The sequence below is a fragment of the Bombina bombina genome, chromosome 1 (assembly GCF_027579735.1).
Source record: "Bombina bombina isolate aBomBom1 chromosome 1, aBomBom1.pri, whole genome shotgun sequence".
NCBI classification, from domain to species: Eukaryota; Metazoa; Chordata; class Amphibia; order Anura; family Bombinatoridae; genus Bombina; species Bombina bombina.
In genome coordinates this window covers 1340376764-1340397295 of record NC_069499.1, presented here as the reverse complement: position 1 = coordinate 1340397295, position 20532 = coordinate 1340376764, and the positions used below count along the sequence as shown (strand labels likewise).

Genomic DNA, 20532 nt, shown 5'->3' with positions numbered 1-20532 from the left:
CTTTTAAATTAAAATTAACCCTAAGATAGCTACAATGTAACTATTAGTTATACTGTAGCTAGCTTAGGGTTTATTTTATAGGTAAGTATTTAGTTTTAAATAGGAAAAATTTATTTAATGATAGGAATATTTATTTAAATTATATTTAAGTTAGTGGGTGTTAGGGTTAGACTTAGGTTTAGGGTTTAATAAATTTAATATAGTGGCGGCGGTGTAGGGGGTGGCAGATTAGGGGTTAATAAGTATAATGTAGGTGGCGGCGGTGTGGGGGGGGCAGATTAGGGGTTAATAACTTTATGTAGGTGGCAGCGGTGTCGGCGCGGCAGATTAGGGGTTAATAAGTATAATGTAGGTGTCGGCGGTGTCGGGGCGGCAGATTAGGGGTTAATAAGTATAATGTAGGTGGCGGCGGGGCGGTAGATTAGCGGTTAATAAGTATAATGTAGGTGGCGGCGGTGTGGGGGGGCAGATTAGGGGTTAATAAGTATAATGTAGGTGTTGGCGGTGTAGGGGGGCAGAATAGGGGTTAATAAGTATAATGTAGGTGGCGGCGGTGTAGGGGGGGCAGATTAGGGGTTAATAAGTATAATATAGGTGGCGGCGGTGTAGGGGGCCAGTCTTCTGGGTGACTGTTATTGACCCCAGACCGCTCCATTTGCACTACTAGAGGTGCATCATTGCATGTGAGTGTATCTGACACATATAATATTTGTCTTTTTGTACCAAACAATATTGGGCCATGTGGCGCATCTGTCTTCTTATGTTGTCTTCAGATCACTGATCCTGGATCCTAGCCTTGGTTCTTCACAGATTGCTGCCTTCATTTGACATCATCATCTTCACAAGATACTTTATTGAATTAAATTATTTTCTCTGAATATACATCCTAATATATTTACTATATTTTTATATAGTTTATGGTCTAACACTAGTGTGGATTTATGTCAATATCTATCAATATTTATTGTATTTATATACTTACACACTGTCATATATATATATTCCATTTTTCCATTTGTGATATTCTGGCTGTATATAGTAAGACTAGTTCACTACTAGCAAATGCTTAATAGATTGGTGATTATATAATTACCATTATTGTAAGGGCGCCCCTATGCTACCATCTAACTCTTGAATGCCTCCTATTTTAAATCTCCGTAGGGTAAACTCAAAACTATTATATATGTTTAATTAAATGTTATAATATTTTAGATCATGATTCCCGTTGCTTTATTAGGTCCCATTCGGAATTAAACCCTCTAGGTAAGCGTGTGCAAAGTTTAAAAATCCAGAACGCTTCTCTCTTATATAGAAGATTTTCTCGGTTTCCTCCAGGCTGTCTTACATGCCCTTTTATTGTGCAATATGGGATACAAACAAAGCAACGTTTCAGGCCAACAACCGTCCCTTTCTCAAGCTTGGGCCGGTTGTTGGCTTGAAACGTTGCTTTGTTTGTATCCCATATTGCACAATAAAAGGTTTTTGCACCAGCTGGAACATTACTGCTTTTTTACATTGATGCTGGGTTTGGTAAGCCTGTTCCGTGCTGTGCGGTGGGTGCTGTGTTTCATGCTACATTGTTTGAATGTCTTACATGCCCCACTGCTTGCCACCTAAATGAGCTAACATCTCTATCATGTTAATGTATAAAATGGGATGCAAGGGCAGAACACTCTCTTTAACATCCAATATTACTCAGGTGTTCTCTGCTCCGCAATCTCACCTCTCTGGTGGTGAGACCTATGTATTTACGTTTACAGCAAATACAGGATGCCAAATAAATTACAAACCCCATAGCACAATTGTTACATTGAGATGTTTCAAATCTCTGACCTGTGACAAATGATTCAAAATACTTAGTGTCCTGTATATATTCACAGGCTTTACATAGTACACTGCCACAGGTTGGCGTATGATGGGGCAAATTTTGCCCCATCTCTGTCCCACACCTTTGGTAATAAAAATAAATAGAATTAAATTCTATTTATGCACTAAAACACATCTCGTTGTGGAACAAATTGAATTCCTGATACATGTTGTAAAATTTATCCTGGAGCATAACTTCTTTGAATTTCTAGGCAATTTCTATCTCCAAAGGTGTTGGACAGCGATGGGGGCAACATTTGCCCCATCAAACGCCAACCTGTTTTTGGTGATAGAAATCCATTTAGACAATATGTGATCTTTTACCGAAGATTTATAGATGACCTTATCCTTATCTGGAAAGGTCCAGTTAATAAGATAGACACATTTTTAGAATATTTGAACACAAGTGAAATCGGTCTAAGTTTCACCATGAAATATAACCAAAGTACGATTCATTATTTGGATATTACTCTGAGAGGAGAAGTAAATGGAGGTGAGATTATATAAAAAAAAAACATGAAGACAACCTATATCCAAAAATAGTTTAGTGCATGCTACAAGAAATCATCCTAAGAGGCCTATTGAACGAAGGTCTGTCAGACCTGATCTGATAGAGCAGCTCAGGTCTGACAGACCTTGCTGAATGCGGAGAGCTCTTGTGAACTGCTGGTGCAACGCCGTCCCCTGCAGATTCGTGGCCAATCGGCCGCCAGCAGGGGGTGTCAATCAACCCGATCGTACTCGATCGGGTTGAATTGTGGCGATGTCTGTCCGCCTGCTCAGAGCAGGTCTAAAGACCACTGCTCCATAACTTGTGTTTCTGGCGAGTCGGAAGGCTCGCCAGAAACACGGGGTGTCAAGCTCCATACGGAGCTTAATAGATATGCCCCTAAGTATGCATCAATGGCAATAGCAAAAGGACAGTTCCTTAGAATGAAGCGGAACTGCTCACATAAAGATGATTATGAAAAAGAATGCAGCATCTTATCATCCCAATTACAAGAAAGAGGTTACACCAAACGTGTGATTTCAAGGGCAAAACCCCCCCCAGATTTGATCCCTAGACTTCTAGGGGACAAAAGAAATTACAAAAAAGAGAGTAAGCTGGTGAGTCCTAAGATAGCTTTTGTTACCAATCACAGCAACCAATACACTAAGATATGTGACATTATTAGAAAGAATTTGACAATCTTGCGTGCCGATGAGAAATTGAAATCCACAATTGAGAGAGGATGTAGATTTTCATATAGAAGAAACATGACTCTAGGTAACATACTCTCCCCTACGAAGTTACCCAAATTAGAGAGAACAAGTTCATGGTTGTCACATAAAGGTACATTTAGATGTGGCAGTGTACTATGTAAAGCCTGTGAATATATACAGGCCACTAAGTATTTTGAATCATTTGTCACAGGTCAGAGATTTGAAACATCTCAATGTAACAATTGTGTTATGGGGTTTGTAATTTATTTGGCATCCTATATTTGCTGTAAATGTCAATACATAGGTCTCACCACCAGAGAGGTGAGATCGCGAATCAGTAATAGCCGATGTAAAAGAGAGAGTGTTCTGCCCTTGCATCCCCTTTTTTACATGAACATGATAGAGATGTTAGCTCATATAGGTGGCAAGTAGAGGAGCATGTAAGACAGCCTCCAAGGGGAGGAAACCGAGAAAAGCTTCTATATAAGAGAGAAGCGTTCTGGATTTTTAAACTTTGCACACGCTTACCTAGAGGGTTTAATTCAGAATGGGACCTAATAAATCATTGGGAATCATGATCTAAAATATTATAACATTTAATTAAACACATATAATAGTTTTGACCCTAGGGAGATTTAAAATAGGAGGCATTCAAGAGTACTAACTTTACAATTGTAATGTATAGCGTAATATGTAACATGTATATCGTAATACTATGGTTTTGAGATGCTACTACTTTCTTTAAATTGTAATTATATTATGCAGAATAATTGTTCAAGCTGTATACTATTGGTGTATCTTAATGTGATGATGAGTTTTCACCGTTTCAATTTAAGGTTTACGTTTGTACACTGAATATCCTTGCATAGCGGGTTTGCCGAAATGAACCAATCAGAGAAGAGTACTCACTATATAGAGGAGGCGGTACTGTGAACAAACTATCTATGAATACGGGTACTACCGAAACGCGTCAGATGTAAGGGGTACCTGACCTCAATTTATTTTACCTATCCCTGTAGGTGCACCTGCAGCCGGTTTTATTAGTGTGCTGTGAAACTTTTAACAACCGCAATAAAGTATGTTTTTTTACTGGAGGAGCTGGTCTGGGTCTCTACTTCTTTGGGGGTCGCTTTGGGCTACTTTTTTCCACAGGGCTCTCCAGTGAATATTTGGCACGGAGTCCATGACCCCTTAACCCGGATGTATTATTGCCTGATTCAGCAGTGTGAATGGAGGAGACGCTAATGCAAGGAGTGAAGATCTCTAGTAAGTCTGCTTTTTGATTGTTTCATTTTCTTATTTATCCGGATGTTATACATGCTTGTGTCTTAGGGGATCATACTGATATTGATATCCTGGGGTTTTAGTGCATGGGCACTAGTTTTGTCTAAATTTAGTCTGAAACACAAAACTCACACTTTCCACTAACTGCAAGTATTAACCTAGGCTAATGCTATCTATATACCTATTTTATCCCCTCTGGCAACACATTTCTGCTGTGCATTTCTATTCTCAGTGACACATATAGAACACTCCCTTATATATCCTAACAGCAAATCCTTTATTTCCCTATTGTCCTCTTACCTTAGAAGCCGCCCAGTCGATCCAGCCCTTCCCATTGGGGTCAATGTTTATTAGAACCAAGCCTTCCACCAACTCTTGGAAAATTAACTGCAGGACCAGGAAAGATGGAGATTAAAATGTATACTTGATAAACATGACAAAGCAATACTATTAAATACACAAGCAGAAATATTTGTAGCAAGACAGATTTTGAGTCAACATTGTCGATGGGCAAGACCTTGTCTATACCAAGATCTTGGCATCCATGACATCACATTATAAGAATGCCATCTTCACAACAGGGAAATGACGACATTCTGCTCGTCAGCATTGGGGTATGACTGTGGTTATCACTAGTATTAGGCTAAGGGGTACAGTTAGGGTAGGTAAACTCCTTGAATACCGGAAGGTTCAAATGATGCCTGCTACAGTAGAGTACTAGTAAAATTGATGCAGTCACATTATGTTTTGGTGACAATATGAACTTTGCCATATACAGACTGTGGCATTGTGGCTACTGTGTTATTGCCATACCAGAGAAAACCTTTTATACACAATACAGTTGTTTATATGTATCAGAATATAATGAAGGGTTTTATTGCTGTTCTTCACACCCTAACCACTTATGCAGCCAATTAGCTCTTTTAACTGTCTGAACAACTCCAGGTACAAAATGAGTGAAGCAAAACTATCAGCTGAAGTGATAACATAGTGCAGACTATCATTGGTCAAAGGAATGTAATAAAAGATTGTTTTTATTATTTAAAAGTAAACAATATCAGTGCTTAAAGGAATGTTATTGTTCCAATCAAATCTATAAAGCTTCTTAAAGTCTGCAATAACTAACAATGCGTAATATAAATACAAATATTTTTTTTTCTTTTTAAATATTTTTATTGTTAAACCGTTGTCCCTCAGTTACACCACAGTTTAATAACGACTTTCCCTGATCTGATTAGTCTTCTTCAGATCATTCCTGTGGTATTGCAGCTTCTGCTTGCCATATGCCCACAGCAGCCCCTGTCAGTTATATATTCTCATTAGACATCAGATCAGATTCATGGCCCTGCAGCCCCTGTCATTCATATATTCTCATTAGACATCAGATCAGACTCATGGCCCTGCAGCCCCTGTCAATTATATATTCTCATTAGACATCAGATCAGACTCATGGCCCTGCAGCCCCTGTCATTCATATATTCTCATTAGACATCAGATCAGATTCATGGCCCTGCAGCCCCTGTCATTCATATATTCTCATTAGACATCAGATCAGACTCATGGCCCTGCAGCCCCTGTCAGTTATATATTCTCATTAGACATCAGATCAGACTCATGGCCCTGCAGCCCCTGTCAGTTATATATTCTCATTAGACATCAGATCAGATTCATGGCCCTGCAGCCCCTGTCATTCATATATTCTCATTAGACATCAGATCAGACTCATGGCCCTGCAGCCCCTGTCAATTATATATTCTCATTAGACATCAGATCAGACTCATGGCCCTGCAGCCCCTGTCATTCATATATTCTGATTAGACATCAGATCAGACTCATGGCCCTGCAGCCCCTGTCAATTATATATTCTCATTAGACATCAGATCAGACTCATGGCCCTGCAGCCCCTGTCATTCATATATTCTCATTAGACATCAGATCAGACTCATGGCCCTGCAGCCCCTGTCAGTTATATATTCTCATTAGACATCAGATCAGACTCATGGCCCTGCAGCCCCTGTCAGTTATATATTCTCATTAGACATCAGATCAGACTCATGGCCCTGCAGCCCCTGTCAGTTATATATTCTCATTAGACATCAGATCAGACTCATGGCCCTGCAGCCCCTGTCAGTTATATATTCTCATTAGACATCAGATCAGACTCATGGCCCTGCAGCCCCTGTCATTCATATATTCTCATTAGACATCAGATCAGACTCATGGCCCTGCAGCCCCTGTCAATTATATATTCTCATTAGACATCAGATCAGACTCATGGCCCTGCAGCCCCTGTCATTCATATATTCTCATTAGACATCAGATCAGATTCATGGCCCTGCAGCCCCTGTCAGTTATATAATTCTCATTAGACATCAGATCAGACTCATGGCCCTGCAGCCCCTGTCATTCATATATTCTGATTAGACATCAGATCAGACTCATGGCCCTGCAGCCCCTGTCATTCATATATTCTCATTAGACATCAGATCAGACTCATGGCCCTGCAGCCCCTGTCAGTTATATATTCTCATTAGACATCAGATCAGACTCATGGCCCTGCAGCCCCTGTCAGTTATATATTCTCATTAGACATCAGATCAGACTCATGGCCCTGCAGCCCCTGTCAGTTATATATTCTCATTAGACATCAGATCAGACTCATGGCCCTGCAGCCCCTGTCAGTTATATATTCTCATTAGACATCAGATCAGACTCATGGCCCTGCAGCCCCTGTCAGTCATATATTCTCATTAGATATCAGATCAGACTCATGGCCCTGCAGCCCCTTTCAGTTATATATTCTCATTAGACATCAGATCAGACTCATGGCCCTGCAGCCCCTGTCAGTTATATATTCTCATTAGACATCAGATCAGATTCATGGCCCTGCAGCCCCTGTCAGTTATATATTCTCATTAGACATCAGATCAGACTCATGGCCCTGCAGCCCCTGTCAGTTATATATTCTCATTAGACATCAGATCAGACTCATGGCCCTGCAGCCCCTTTCAGTTATATATTCTCATTAAACATCAGATCAGACTCATGGCCCTGCAGCCCCTGTCAGTTATGTATTCTCATTAGGAATCAGATCAGACTCATGGCCCTGCAGCCCCTTTCAGTTATATATTCTCATTAGACATCAGATCAGACTCATGGCCCTGCAGCCCCTGTCAGATATCAGGTCAGTTTCTTCAAATATATTTTATGAAATGGCCAGTTAAAATGTTGATTAAATACTGGACACCTAGAAACCCTATTTCTAAAATACACATAAATATAGCATATTATATTTCTGGTTCATAGTATTTAAAGGGATATGAAACCATTAATTTTCATGATTCAGATAGAGCATAACATTTAAAACAACTTTCAAATTTACTTCTACTATCAAATCTGCTTCATTCTCTTGGTATCCTTTGTTGAAGGAGCAGCAATGCATTAGTGAATGCTAACTGAACACATTGTTTGAGCCAATGACAAGAAACATAAGTGCAGCAGCTAGCTCCCAGTAGTGCATTGCTGCTCCTGAGCTTTTCAACAAAGGATGCCAAAAGAATGGAGAAAATTAGATAATGGAAGTACATTTTAAAGTTGTTTAAAATTGAATGCTCTATTTAAATCATCGCTTTACTGCCCATTTAAGTTTTCTTTTCACCTATAAGTAACATAAAATGTAATGCACTATTTGAATCATGACTTTACTGCCCATTTAAGTGTTCTTAAGATGTATTTTTCACCAATAAGTAAAATAATTTTGTAATCTTGAGCACAGACTATGGGGCCGAATTATCAAGCTCTGAATGGAGCTTGATGCCTCTGTTTCCGCGCGAGCCTTCAGGCTTGCCGGAAACAGCAGTTATGAAGCAGCGGTCTTAAGACCGCTGCTCCATAACTGGTCCTCCTGCTCTGAGGCTGCGGAAATCAATCTGCCCGATCCTATACGATTGGGCTGATTGACACCCCCTGGTAGAGGCCGATTGGCCGCTAATCTGCAGGGGGCGGCATTGCACAAGCAGTTCACAAGAACTGCTTGTGCTATGATAAATGCCGACAGCGTATGCTGTCGGCATTCATCGATGTCTGTCGCATATGATACACTGAGTGGATCATGTCGGACAGACCGATGATAAATCAACCCCCATGTTACTTTGGAAAAACACATGTATTATTTATAGATTTGTGAAATCTAAAGAGATTATGCACAATAAAGACAAATTCAATGTAAGAATAAATATAAACCAGTGCAAAAAACTATATGGAGGCCGGTAAAAGACACAATTTTACCTCCACAACTTTTCTAAAGGACTTACTGCAAATTTTGCAAGGACGTAGGCTCCAGCTCCAACCCCAATTCCAATAACACTCTGAAACCTATAAAACATGGCTTGTTATAAAATCAGAGAGATTGTATGTAACATGTGATGTGTGTATGTAACATAATGTGATGTGTGTATGTAACATAATGTGATATGTGTATGTAACACAATGTGATCTGTGTATGTAACATGTGATATGTGTATGTAACACAATGTGATATGTGTATATAACACAATGTGATATGTGTATGTAACATGTGATATGTGTATGTAACATATTGTGATCTGTGTATGTAACATAATGGGATATGTGTACGTAACACAATGTAATATGTGTACGTAACACAATGTGATATGTGTACGTAACACAATGTGATCTGTGTATGTAACATAATGTAATATGTGTATGTAACATAATGTGATGTGTGTATGTAACATAATGTAATATGTGTATGTAACATAATGTGATATGTGTATGTAACATAATGTGATATGTGTATGTAACATAATGTGATATGTGTATGTAACATAATGTGATATGTGTATGTAACATAATGTGATATGTGTATGTAACATAATGTGATATGTGTATGTAACATAATGTGATATGTGTATGTAACATAATGTGATATGTGTATGTAACATAATGTGATATGTGTATGTAACATAATGTAATATGTGTATGTAACACAATGTGATATGTGTATGTAACACAATGTGATATGTGTATGTAACATGTGATATGTGTATGTAACATAATGTAATATGTGTATGTAACACAATGTGATATGTGTATGTAACACAATGTGATATGTGTATGTAACACAATGTGATATGTGTATGTAACATGTGATATGTGTATGTAAGACAATGTGATCTGTGTTTGTAACACAATGTGATATGTGTTTGTAACATAATGTGATATGTGTTTGTAACATAATGTGATATGTGTATGTAACATAATGTGATCTGTGTATGTAACATAATGTGATCTGTGTATGTAACATAATGTGATCTGTGTATGTAACATAATGTTATATGTGTATGTAACACAATGTAATATGTGTGTGTAACACAATGTGATCTGTGTATGTAACATGTGATATGTGTATGTAACATATTGTGATCTGTGTATGTAACATAATGTTATATGTGTATGTAACACAATGTGATATGTGTATGTAACACAATGTGATCTGTGTATGTAACACAATGTGATATGTGTATGTAACACAATGTGATATGTGTATGTAACATAATGTTATATGTGTATGTAACACAATGTGATATGTGTATGTAACATGTGATATGTGTATGTAACATGTGATATGTGTATGTAACAATGTGATATGTGTATGTAACAATGTGATATGTGTATGTTACATGTGATATGTGTATGTAAATAATGTGATATGTGTATGTAACATGTGATATGTTACATGTGATATGTGTATGTAAATAATGTGATATGTGTATGTAACACAATGTGATATGTGTATGTAACATGTGATATGTGTATGTTACATGTGATATGTGTATGTAAATAATGTGATATGTGTATGTAACAATGTGAAATGTGTATGCAACACAATATGATATGTGTATGTAACACAATGTGAAGTGTGTATGTGACACAATGTGATCTGTGTTTGTAACACAATGTGATATGTGTTTGTAACATAATGTGATTTGTGTATGTAACATAATGTGATATGTGTATGTAACAATGTAATCTGTGCATGTAACATAATGTGATATGTGTATGTAACAATGTAATCTGTGCATGTAACATGTGATATGTGTATGTAAATAATGTGATATGTGTATGTAACATGTGATGTGTGTATGTAACACAATGTGATATGTGTATGTAACACAATGTGATATGTGTATGTAACACAATATGATATGTGTATGTAAAATAATGTGATATGTGTATGTAACATAAAATAATCTGTGTATGTAACGTGATATGTGTATGTAACACAATGTGATCTGTGTATGTAACATGTGATATGTGTATGTAACATATTGTGATCTGTGTATGTAACATGTGATATGTGTATGTAACATAATGTGATATGTGTATGTAACACAATGTGATATGTGTATGTAACACAATATGATATGTGTATGTAAAATAATGTGATATGTGTATGTAACATAAAATAATCTGTGTATGTAACGTGATATGTGTATGTAACACAATGTGATCTGTGTATGTAACATGTGATATGTGTATGTAACATATTGTGATCTGTGTATGTAACATAATGTGATATGTGTATGTAACATATTGTGATCTGTGTATGTAACATAATGTGATATGTGTATGTAACATATTGTGATCTGTGTATGTAACATAATGTGATATGTGTATGTAACATAATGTGATATGTGTATGTAACATAATGTGATATGTGTATGTAACATAATGTGATATGTGTATGTAACATAATGTGATATGTGTATGTAACATAATGTGATATGTGTATGTAACATAATGTGATATGTGTATGTAACATAATGTGATCTGTGTATGTAACATAATGTGATATGTGTATGTAACAATGTAATCTGTGCATGTAACATAATGTGATATGTGTATGTAACAATGTAATCTGTGCATGTAACATGTGATATGTGTATGTAAATAATGTGATATGTGTATGTAACATGTGATGTGTGTAACACAATGTGATATGTGTATGTAACATAATGTGATATGTGTATGTAACACAATGTGATATGTGTATGTAACACAATATGATATGTGTATGTAAAATAATGTGATTTGTGTATGTAACATAAAATAATCTGTGTATGTAACGTGATATGTGTAGGTAACACAATGTGATCTGTGTATGTAACATGTGATATGTGTATGTAACATATTGTGATCTGTGTATGTAACGTGTGATATGTGTATGTAACATATTGTGATCTGTGTATGTAACATAATGTGATATGTGTATGTAACATATTGTGATCTGTGTATGTAACATAATGTGATATGTGTATGTAACATATTGTGATCTGTGTATGTAACATAATGTGATATGTGTATGTAACATAATGTGATCTGTGTATGTAACACAATGTGATATGTGTATGTAACATATTGTGATCTGTGTATGTAACATAATGTGATATGTGTATGTAACAATGTAATCTGTGCATGTAACATGTGATATGTGTATGTAAATAATGTGATATGTGTATGTAACATGTGATGTGTGTAACACAATGTGATATGTGTATGTAACATAATGTGATATGTGTATGTAACACAATGTGATATGTGTATGTAACACAATATGATATGTGTATGTAAAATAATGTGATATGTGTATGTAACATAAAATAATCTGTGTATGTAACGTGATATGTGTAGGTAACACAATGTGATCTGTGTATGTAACATGTGATATGTGTATGTAACATATTGTGATCTGTGTATGTAACATGTGATATGTGTATGTAACATATTGTGATCTGTGTATGTAACATAATGTGATATGTGTATGTAACATATTGTGATCTGTGTATGTAACATAATGTGATATGTGTATGTAACATATTGTGATCTGTGTATGTAACATAATGTGATATGTGTATGTAACATAATGTAATATGTGTATGTAACATAATGTGATCTGTGTATGTAACATAATGTGATATGTGTATGTAACATAATGTGATATGTGTATGTAACACAATGTGATATGTGTATGTAACACAATGTGATCTGTGTATGTAACATAATGTGATATGTGTATGTAACACAATGTGATATGTGTATGTAACACAATGTGATCTGTGTATGTAACATAATGTGATATGTGTATGTAACATATTGTGATCTGTGTATGTAACATAATGTGATATGTGTATGTAACATAATGTGATATGTGTATGTAACATAATGTGATGTGTGTATGTAACATAATGTGATATGTGTATGTAACATAATGTGATATGTGTATGTAACATAATGTGATATGTGTATGTAACATAATGTGATATGTGTATGTAACATAATGTGATATGTGTATGTAACATAATGTGATATGTGTATGTAACATAATGTGATCTGTGTATGTAACATAATGTGATATGTGTATGTAACATAATGTGATATGTGTATGTAACATAATGTGATATGTGTATGTAACATAATGTGATCTGTGTATGTAACATAATGTGATATGTGTATGTAACATAATGTGATCTGTGTATGTAACATAATGTGATATGTGTATGTAACATAATGTGATATGTGTATGTAACATAATGTGATATGTGTATGTAACACAATGTGATATGTGTATGTAACACAATGTGATCTGTGTATGTAACACAATGTGATCTGTGTATGTAACATAATGTGATATGTGTATGTAACATAATGTGATGTGTGTATGTAACATAATGTGATCTGTGTATGTAACGTGTGATCTGTGTATGTAACACAATGTGATCTGTGTATGTAACATAATGTGATATGTGTATGTAACATATTGTGATGTGTGTATGTAACATAATGTGATATGTGTATGTAACAAAATGTGATGTGTGTATGTAACATAATGTGATATGTGTATGTAACAAAATGTGATGTGTGTATGTAACAAAATGTGATGTGTGTATGTAACATAATGTGATATGTGTATGTAACATAATGTGATATGTGTATGTAACATAATGTGATCTGTGTATGTAACATAATGTGATATGTGTATGTAACACAATGTGATATGTGTATGTAACACAATGTGATATGTGTATATGTGTATGTAACATAATGTGATATGTGTATGTAACATAATGTGATCTGTGTATGTAACACAATGTGATATGTGTATGTAACATATTGTGATCTGTGTATGTAACATAATGTGATATGTGTATGTAACAATGTAATCTGTGCATGTAACATGTGATATGTGTATGTAAATAATGTGATATGTGTATGTAACATGTGATGTGTGTAACACAATGTGATATGTGTATGTAACATAATGTGATATGTGTATGTAACACAATGTGATATGTGTATGTAACACAATATGATATGTGTATGTAAAATAATGTGATATGTGTATGTAACATAAAATAATCTGTGTATGTAACGTGATATGTGTAGGTAACACAATGTGATCTGTGTATGTAACATGTGATATGTGTATGTAACATATTGTGATCTGTGTATGTAACGTGTGATATGTGTATGTAACATATTGTGATCTGTGTATGTAACATAATGTGATATGTGTATGTAACATATTGTGATCTGTGTATGTAACATAATGTGATATGTGTATGTAACATATTGTGATCTGTGTATGTAACATAATGTGATATGTGTATGTAACATAATGTGATCTGTGTATGTAACACAATGTGATATGTGTATGTAACATATTGTGATCTGTGTATGCAACATAATGTGATATGTGTATGTAACATAATGTGATATGTGTATGTAACATAATGTAATATGTGTATGTAACATAATGTGATCTGTGTATGTAACATAATGTGATATGTGTATGTAACATAATGTGATATGTGTATGTAACACAATGTGATCTGTGTATGTAACATAATGTGATATGTGTATGTAACACAATGTGATATGTGTATGTAACACAATGTGATCTGTGTATGTAACATAATGTGATATGTGTATGTAACATATTGTGATCTGTGTATGTAACATATTGTGATATGTGTATGTAACATAATGTGATATGTGTATGTAACATAATGTGATGTGTGTATGTAACATAATGTGATATGTGTATGTAACATAATGTGATATGTGTATGTAACATAATGTGATATGTGTATGTAACATAATGTGATATGTGTATGTAACATAATGTGATATGTGTATGTAACATAATGTGATCTGTGTATGTAACATAATGTGATATGTGTATGTAACACAATGTGATCTGTGTATGTAACACAATGTGATCTGTGTATGTAACATAATGTGATATGTGTATGTAACACAATGTGATCTGTGTATGTAACATAATGTGATATGTGTATGTAACACAATGTGATCTGTGTATGTAACAAAATGTAATATGTGTATGTAACATAATGTGATATGTGTATGTAACATAATGTGATGTGTGTATGTAACATAATGTGATCTGTGTATGTAACGTGTGATCTGTGTATGTAACACAATGTGATCTGTGTATGTAACATAATGTGATATGTGTATGTAACATATTGTGATGTGTGTATGTAACATAATGTGATATGTGTATGTAACAAAATGTGATGTGTGTATGTAACATAATGTGATATGTGTATGTAACAAAATGTGATGTGTGTATGTAACAAAATGTGATGTGTGTATGTAACATAATGTGATATGTGTATGTAACATAATGTGATATGTGTATGTAACATAATGTGATCTGTGTATGTAACATAATGTGATATGTGTATGTAACACAATGTGATATGTGTATGTAACACAATGTGATATGTGTATGTAACACAATGTGATATGTGTATGTAACACAATGTGATATGTGTATGTAACACAATGTGATATGTGTATGTAACATAATGTGATATGTGTATGTAACATAATGTGATATGTGTATGTAACATAATGTGATATGTGTATGTAACATAATGTGATCTGTGTATGTAACATAATGTGATCTGTGTATGTAACATAATGTGATATGTGTATGTAACATATTGTGATCTGTGTATGTAACGTGATATGTGTATGTAACACAATGTGATATGTGTATGTAACATATTGTGATCTGTGTATGTAACGTGATATGTGTATGTAACACAATGTGATATGTGTATGTAACATAATGTGATATGTGTATGTAACACAATGTGATATGTGTATGTAACACAATGTGATATGTGTATGTAACACAATGTGATATGTGTATGTAACACAATGTGATATGTGTATGTAACATAATGTGCTATGTGTAGGTAATATAATGTGATAGCTGTATGTTTATCACTGCTTGTTCTTGTCTGAGCTATTCAGACTATATACTTGTAATATACATGTCACTCCATAAAGAGTTAATTGTGTCTCACCCAAAATGCTGCAGGACACTGGGTAACATGGCTGCCAGATGCTCCATAGTGGGATACTGATATCTGGAATGAAAAAACCCCCAACATTTATAGCTCAGAACATAAAATAAAATATGAATCTAGTTTGTAGTTATATCTTATTTACTAACCCTTGTGGAAACTGAGAAGCCCCAACCTGCTGTCCTGGGGCATCTACATGGCAAACCACAAAGTGCTTTGTGATCTCCTGCATGTCCTCGTAGTTGAAGAATGTGTTAAAGCAAAGCTTGTCTGGAAGAGATTGTGATTCACATTAGGGCTACAAGCTATAAAAACTAAACAGTAAAACAAAGCTTGCCTTGAAGAGATTGTGAATCACATTAGAGCTACAAGCTATATGGACTAAACAGTAAAGCAAAACTTGTCTAGAAGAGATTGTGATTCACATTAGAGCTACAAGCTATATGGACTAAACAGTAAAGCAAAACTTGTCTAGAAGAGATTGTGATTCACATTAGGGCTACAATCTATATGGACTACACAATAAAACAAAGCTTATCTGAAAGAGATTGTGACTCACATTAGATCAACAAGTTATATAAATTAAACAGTAAAGCAAAGCTTGTTTGGAAGAGATTGTGACTCACATTAGGGCTACAAGCTATATGGACTAAACAGTAAAGCAGAGCTTGTAGGGAAGAGATTGTGATTCACATTAGGGCTACAATCTATATGGACTAAACAATAAAGCATAGTGTGTCTTGAAGAGATTGTGATTCACGTTAGGGCTGCAAGCTATATGGACTAAACAGTAAAGTAAAACTTGTAGGGAAGAGATTGTGATTCCCATTAGGGCTACAAGCTATATGGACTAAAAGCATAGCGTGTCTAGAAGAGATTGTGATTCACATTATGGCTACAAGCTATATGGACTAAACAGTAAAAGCAAAGCTTGTAGGGAATAGATTATGATTCACATTAGGTCTACAAAATCTATGGACTGAATAGTAAAGCATAGCGTGTATAGAAGAGATTGTGATTCACATTAGGGCTACAAGCTATATGGACTACACAGCAAAGCATAGCGTGTCTAGAAGAGATTGTGATTTACATTAGGGCTACAAGCTATCTAGAGATTGTGATTCACATTAGGGCTACAAGCTATATGGACTAAACAGTAAAGCAAAGCTTGTCTAGAAGAGATTGTGACTCACATTAGGGCTACAAGCTATATGGACTAAACAGTAAAGCAAAGCTTGTAGGGAAGAGATTGTGATTCACATTAGGCCTACAAGCTATATGGACTGAACAGTAAAGCATAGCGTGTATAGAAGAGATTGTGATTCACATTAGGGCTACAAGCTATATGGACTAAACCATAAAGCTAAGCATGTAGGGAAGAGATTGTGATTCACATTAGGGCTACAAGCTATATGGACTAAATAGTTAAGCATAGCGTGTCTAGAAGAGATTGTAATTTACATTAGGGCTACAAGCTATATGAACTAAACAGTAAAGCATAGCGTGTCTAGAAGAGATTGTGATTCACATTAGAGCTACAAGCTATATGGACTAAACAGTAAAGCAAAACATGTCTAGAAGAGATTGTGATTCACATTAGGGCTACAAGCTATATGGACTAAACAGTAAAGCAAAGCTTGTCTGTAAGAGATTGTGACTCATATTAGGGCTACAAGCTATATGGACTAAACAGTAAAGCATAGCGTGTCTAGAAGAGATTGTGATTTACATTAGGGCTACAAGCTATAAGGCTAAAGCATAGCATGTAAAGCATAGTGTGTCTAGAAGAGATTGTGATTCACATTAGGGCTGCAAGCTATATGGACTAAACAGTAAAGTAAAACTTGTAGGGAAGAGATTGTGATTCCCATTAGGGCTACAAGCTATATGGACTAAAAGCATAACGTGTCTAGAAGAGATTGTGATTCACATTAGGGCTACAAGCTATATGGACTAAACAGTAAAGCAGAGCTTGTAGGGAAGAGATTGTGATTCACATTAGGGCTACAAGCTACATGGACTAAACAGTACTTGCTGTAATACAATAACATTTAAAAATAAAGTATTAATTTTACATCTATTGTAACTATAAACAAATTTGGATCTTGCTGGATTTACTGTACACATCCTTTTTCAAATTAGCTAACAGCTATCTACAAAGTTGTGTTAAATTAAATGAAAATTCCCTTGGAAAAGTATTTTTTTTTATCTGCTGCAGACCAAAAAATGTATTTCTGTTAACCAAGTTAAAATAGGTAGGTGAAAATAGGGTTTGTTCCTTTAAGAAAAAGAAAAGGGGGGGGGGGGGGGGAGAAACAGAATAATTATGGAAATTGTGCAAATATATGATAAGATGGTTCTAAAACAGAATAAACATTTTTATTATTATTGTTATTGACAGCCAGTAGTTTTTATTCTGACTGTCAAACAAATTAACACAATTCAGTAGTTCACAAAGACGTCAGATTTTTGGCTACGGGAGGTACTTTTTAGCTTCCATCAAGTCAATAGGAGATAATAAAAAAAATCATTTGTACACAGTTCATAATGAGTTTATTACTGGGGTTTGGCTTGCTGTATGCAGACATTTTTAGGTTGAACTTAACCTCTCACTCTCCTAGTTGCAAAGTGTTAAAATGCCCTTTATGATTAGACTTTCTAAAATGTAAAACACACATATTTAATAAAATCTTGTGAATACTTAAGAATTATTAGTAAATATAAAATGTATCTTTAAATATGAATAATAACATATTAAAATAGTGAAATATCTATTAATGTAGTAATTGATAAGTCATAATTATAAAACAAACCCAAAACTTTTTGGGGCGGATGAAACAGTGGATTGACTGCTGAGAAGCACGTTGCATATTTCAGGGATTCATTTGTAGATTTCCGGTTTTACTGATGTTTTAATAAATGTTTTTATATATATTTACTTCCTGCTGCTTTCCTTTTGTTCCTACTATGAAACCATCCTGTATTTGCAGCTAACACAGAAGGATTCCTGATGCCCGAGGTTCAGTGAGCTGGTCCACTGTCAAAAGGCCAGTCCGCTCCTGCTAGTACATGGGTGAGCTATCCAGTTTGTGAGTACGCTTATTTATCAGCCTTTACTCCTTGATTTTATGAGGAATCACACAATGTTGCGCCTTCTTACTTTTTTTTACAGGCTTCTTGGTGATGAGTTGTAATAATATATATTGTTTAAATCCACAAAGAATAATTTATTAACTAAATGCAGGAGTTTACATATATGTAAATGTATTAGTTGAGTACATTTTTTTAAATATATGAGTGTCTGAGTCTGCAGAGTTGACAGGTTAGGGACACTGGTGGGAAGAGACCTTGATGTGGCCCTGGGCTTAAACCGTTTGTGATTTGAATAGCCAATAGAATTTCAGTAGCTCTCATCCTAATGGCTGATTTGAACAGCCAATAGGATTTCAGTAGCTCTCATCCTATTGGCTGATTTGAATTTCATGCATTGAAGATTCAGTGTACGGCGGTGACCGTATGAAGAGGACGCTCCGTGCCGGATATCTTCAAGGATGGACCCACTCCTTGCAGTCGGGATGAAGATAGAAGACGTCGCCAGGTTTAAGATAGAAGATTCCGACTGGATGAAGATAGAAGACGCCGTCTGGATGTAGACCTCGCCGCTTGGATGAAGACTTCGCCGCCTGGATGTCCAGACTTCAGAAACTTTAAGTGGATCGTCGGGGGTTAGTGTTAGTTTTTTTGTTTACTTTTTTTGGGTGGGTTTTTTTTTTAGATTAGGGCTTGGGCTTTTTAAAAAGAGCTAAATGCCTTTTTAAGGGCAATGCAAAAGAGCTGAATTCCCTTTTAAGGTCATTTCCCATAAAATTGCCATTTTCAGGGCAATGGGTAGCTTAGGTTTTTGTTAGAGTTAGGTTTATTATTTTGGGAGGTTGGTTGGGTGGTGGGCTTTACTGTTGGGGGGGTCTTTGTATTTTTTTTACAGGTAAAAGAGCTGATTTCTTAAGGCAATGCCCCACAAAAGGCCCTTTTAAGGGCTATTGGTAGTTTATTGTAGGCTAGGGGTTTTTTTTTATTTTGGGGGGGCTTTTTTTTCGTAATTTAGTGTTTGTTATTTTTTGTAATTTAGTATTTTTTTATTTTTTGTAAATTAAGACTTCAAGGCCGCGATCTGATATGCAGCGTTGCAGCGACGCCAAACTTTGCGCTGGGTTGGTATCACATATACGGCATAACATATAAGTTACGCTCGTATATTTCTGCCTTCGGTCGTAGTTTTTTGGCGCATAGACAGGTATACCAAACCAGCGCAGTTTGGTATCCAATATACAGCGTAAGGACTTACGTGGCGAAAATGGAGAAATCTTACTCCATTTTCACCTCGCCACAAATTGCAGGCGTAGTAAGCCTTACGCTGTGTATCGGAGCCCCGTAACTCCATAAACTAGCTGCAAAATCAAACCTAACACCTAACGCATGCGCAATGTCTACCTATATGTCAACCGCGATCCCCCGCCGCAATCCCTAATAAAGTGTTTAACCCCTAAACCGCCGCTCCCGGACCCCGCCGCCACCTACATTAAATGTCTAACCCCCTAATGTGAGCCCCCTACACCGTCACCACCTACATTAAAATTATTAACCCCTAATGTAATCCCCCTACACCGCCGCCATCTATATTAACATTTTTACCCCCTAATGTGAGCCCCCTACCCCGCCGCCACTTATTTTAACTATATTACCCCCTAATCTAATCCCC

General features: G+C 35.7%; 1 protein-coding gene across 6 annotated transcripts in view; it reads right to left on the bottom strand.

The window, feature by feature from the left end:
* Positions 1-20532, bottom strand: part of NDRG4 (NDRG family member 4) — a 312038-nt gene that overhangs the window by 89206 nt on the left and 202300 nt on the right. For all 6 annotated transcript variants that reach the window (XM_053702558.1, XM_053702544.1, XM_053702536.1 and 3 more), the window contains 4 exons: positions 15923-16043; positions 15774-15836; positions 8667-8727; positions 4654-4740 (listed from right to left, as the gene is read on the bottom strand). In XM_053702558.1, coding sequence (XP_053558533.1) covers positions 4654-4740; positions 8667-8727; positions 15774-15836; positions 15923-16043 — 332 coding nt within the window. The remainder of the gene's footprint in view (positions 1-4653; positions 4741-8666; positions 8728-15773; positions 15837-15922; positions 16044-20532) is intronic.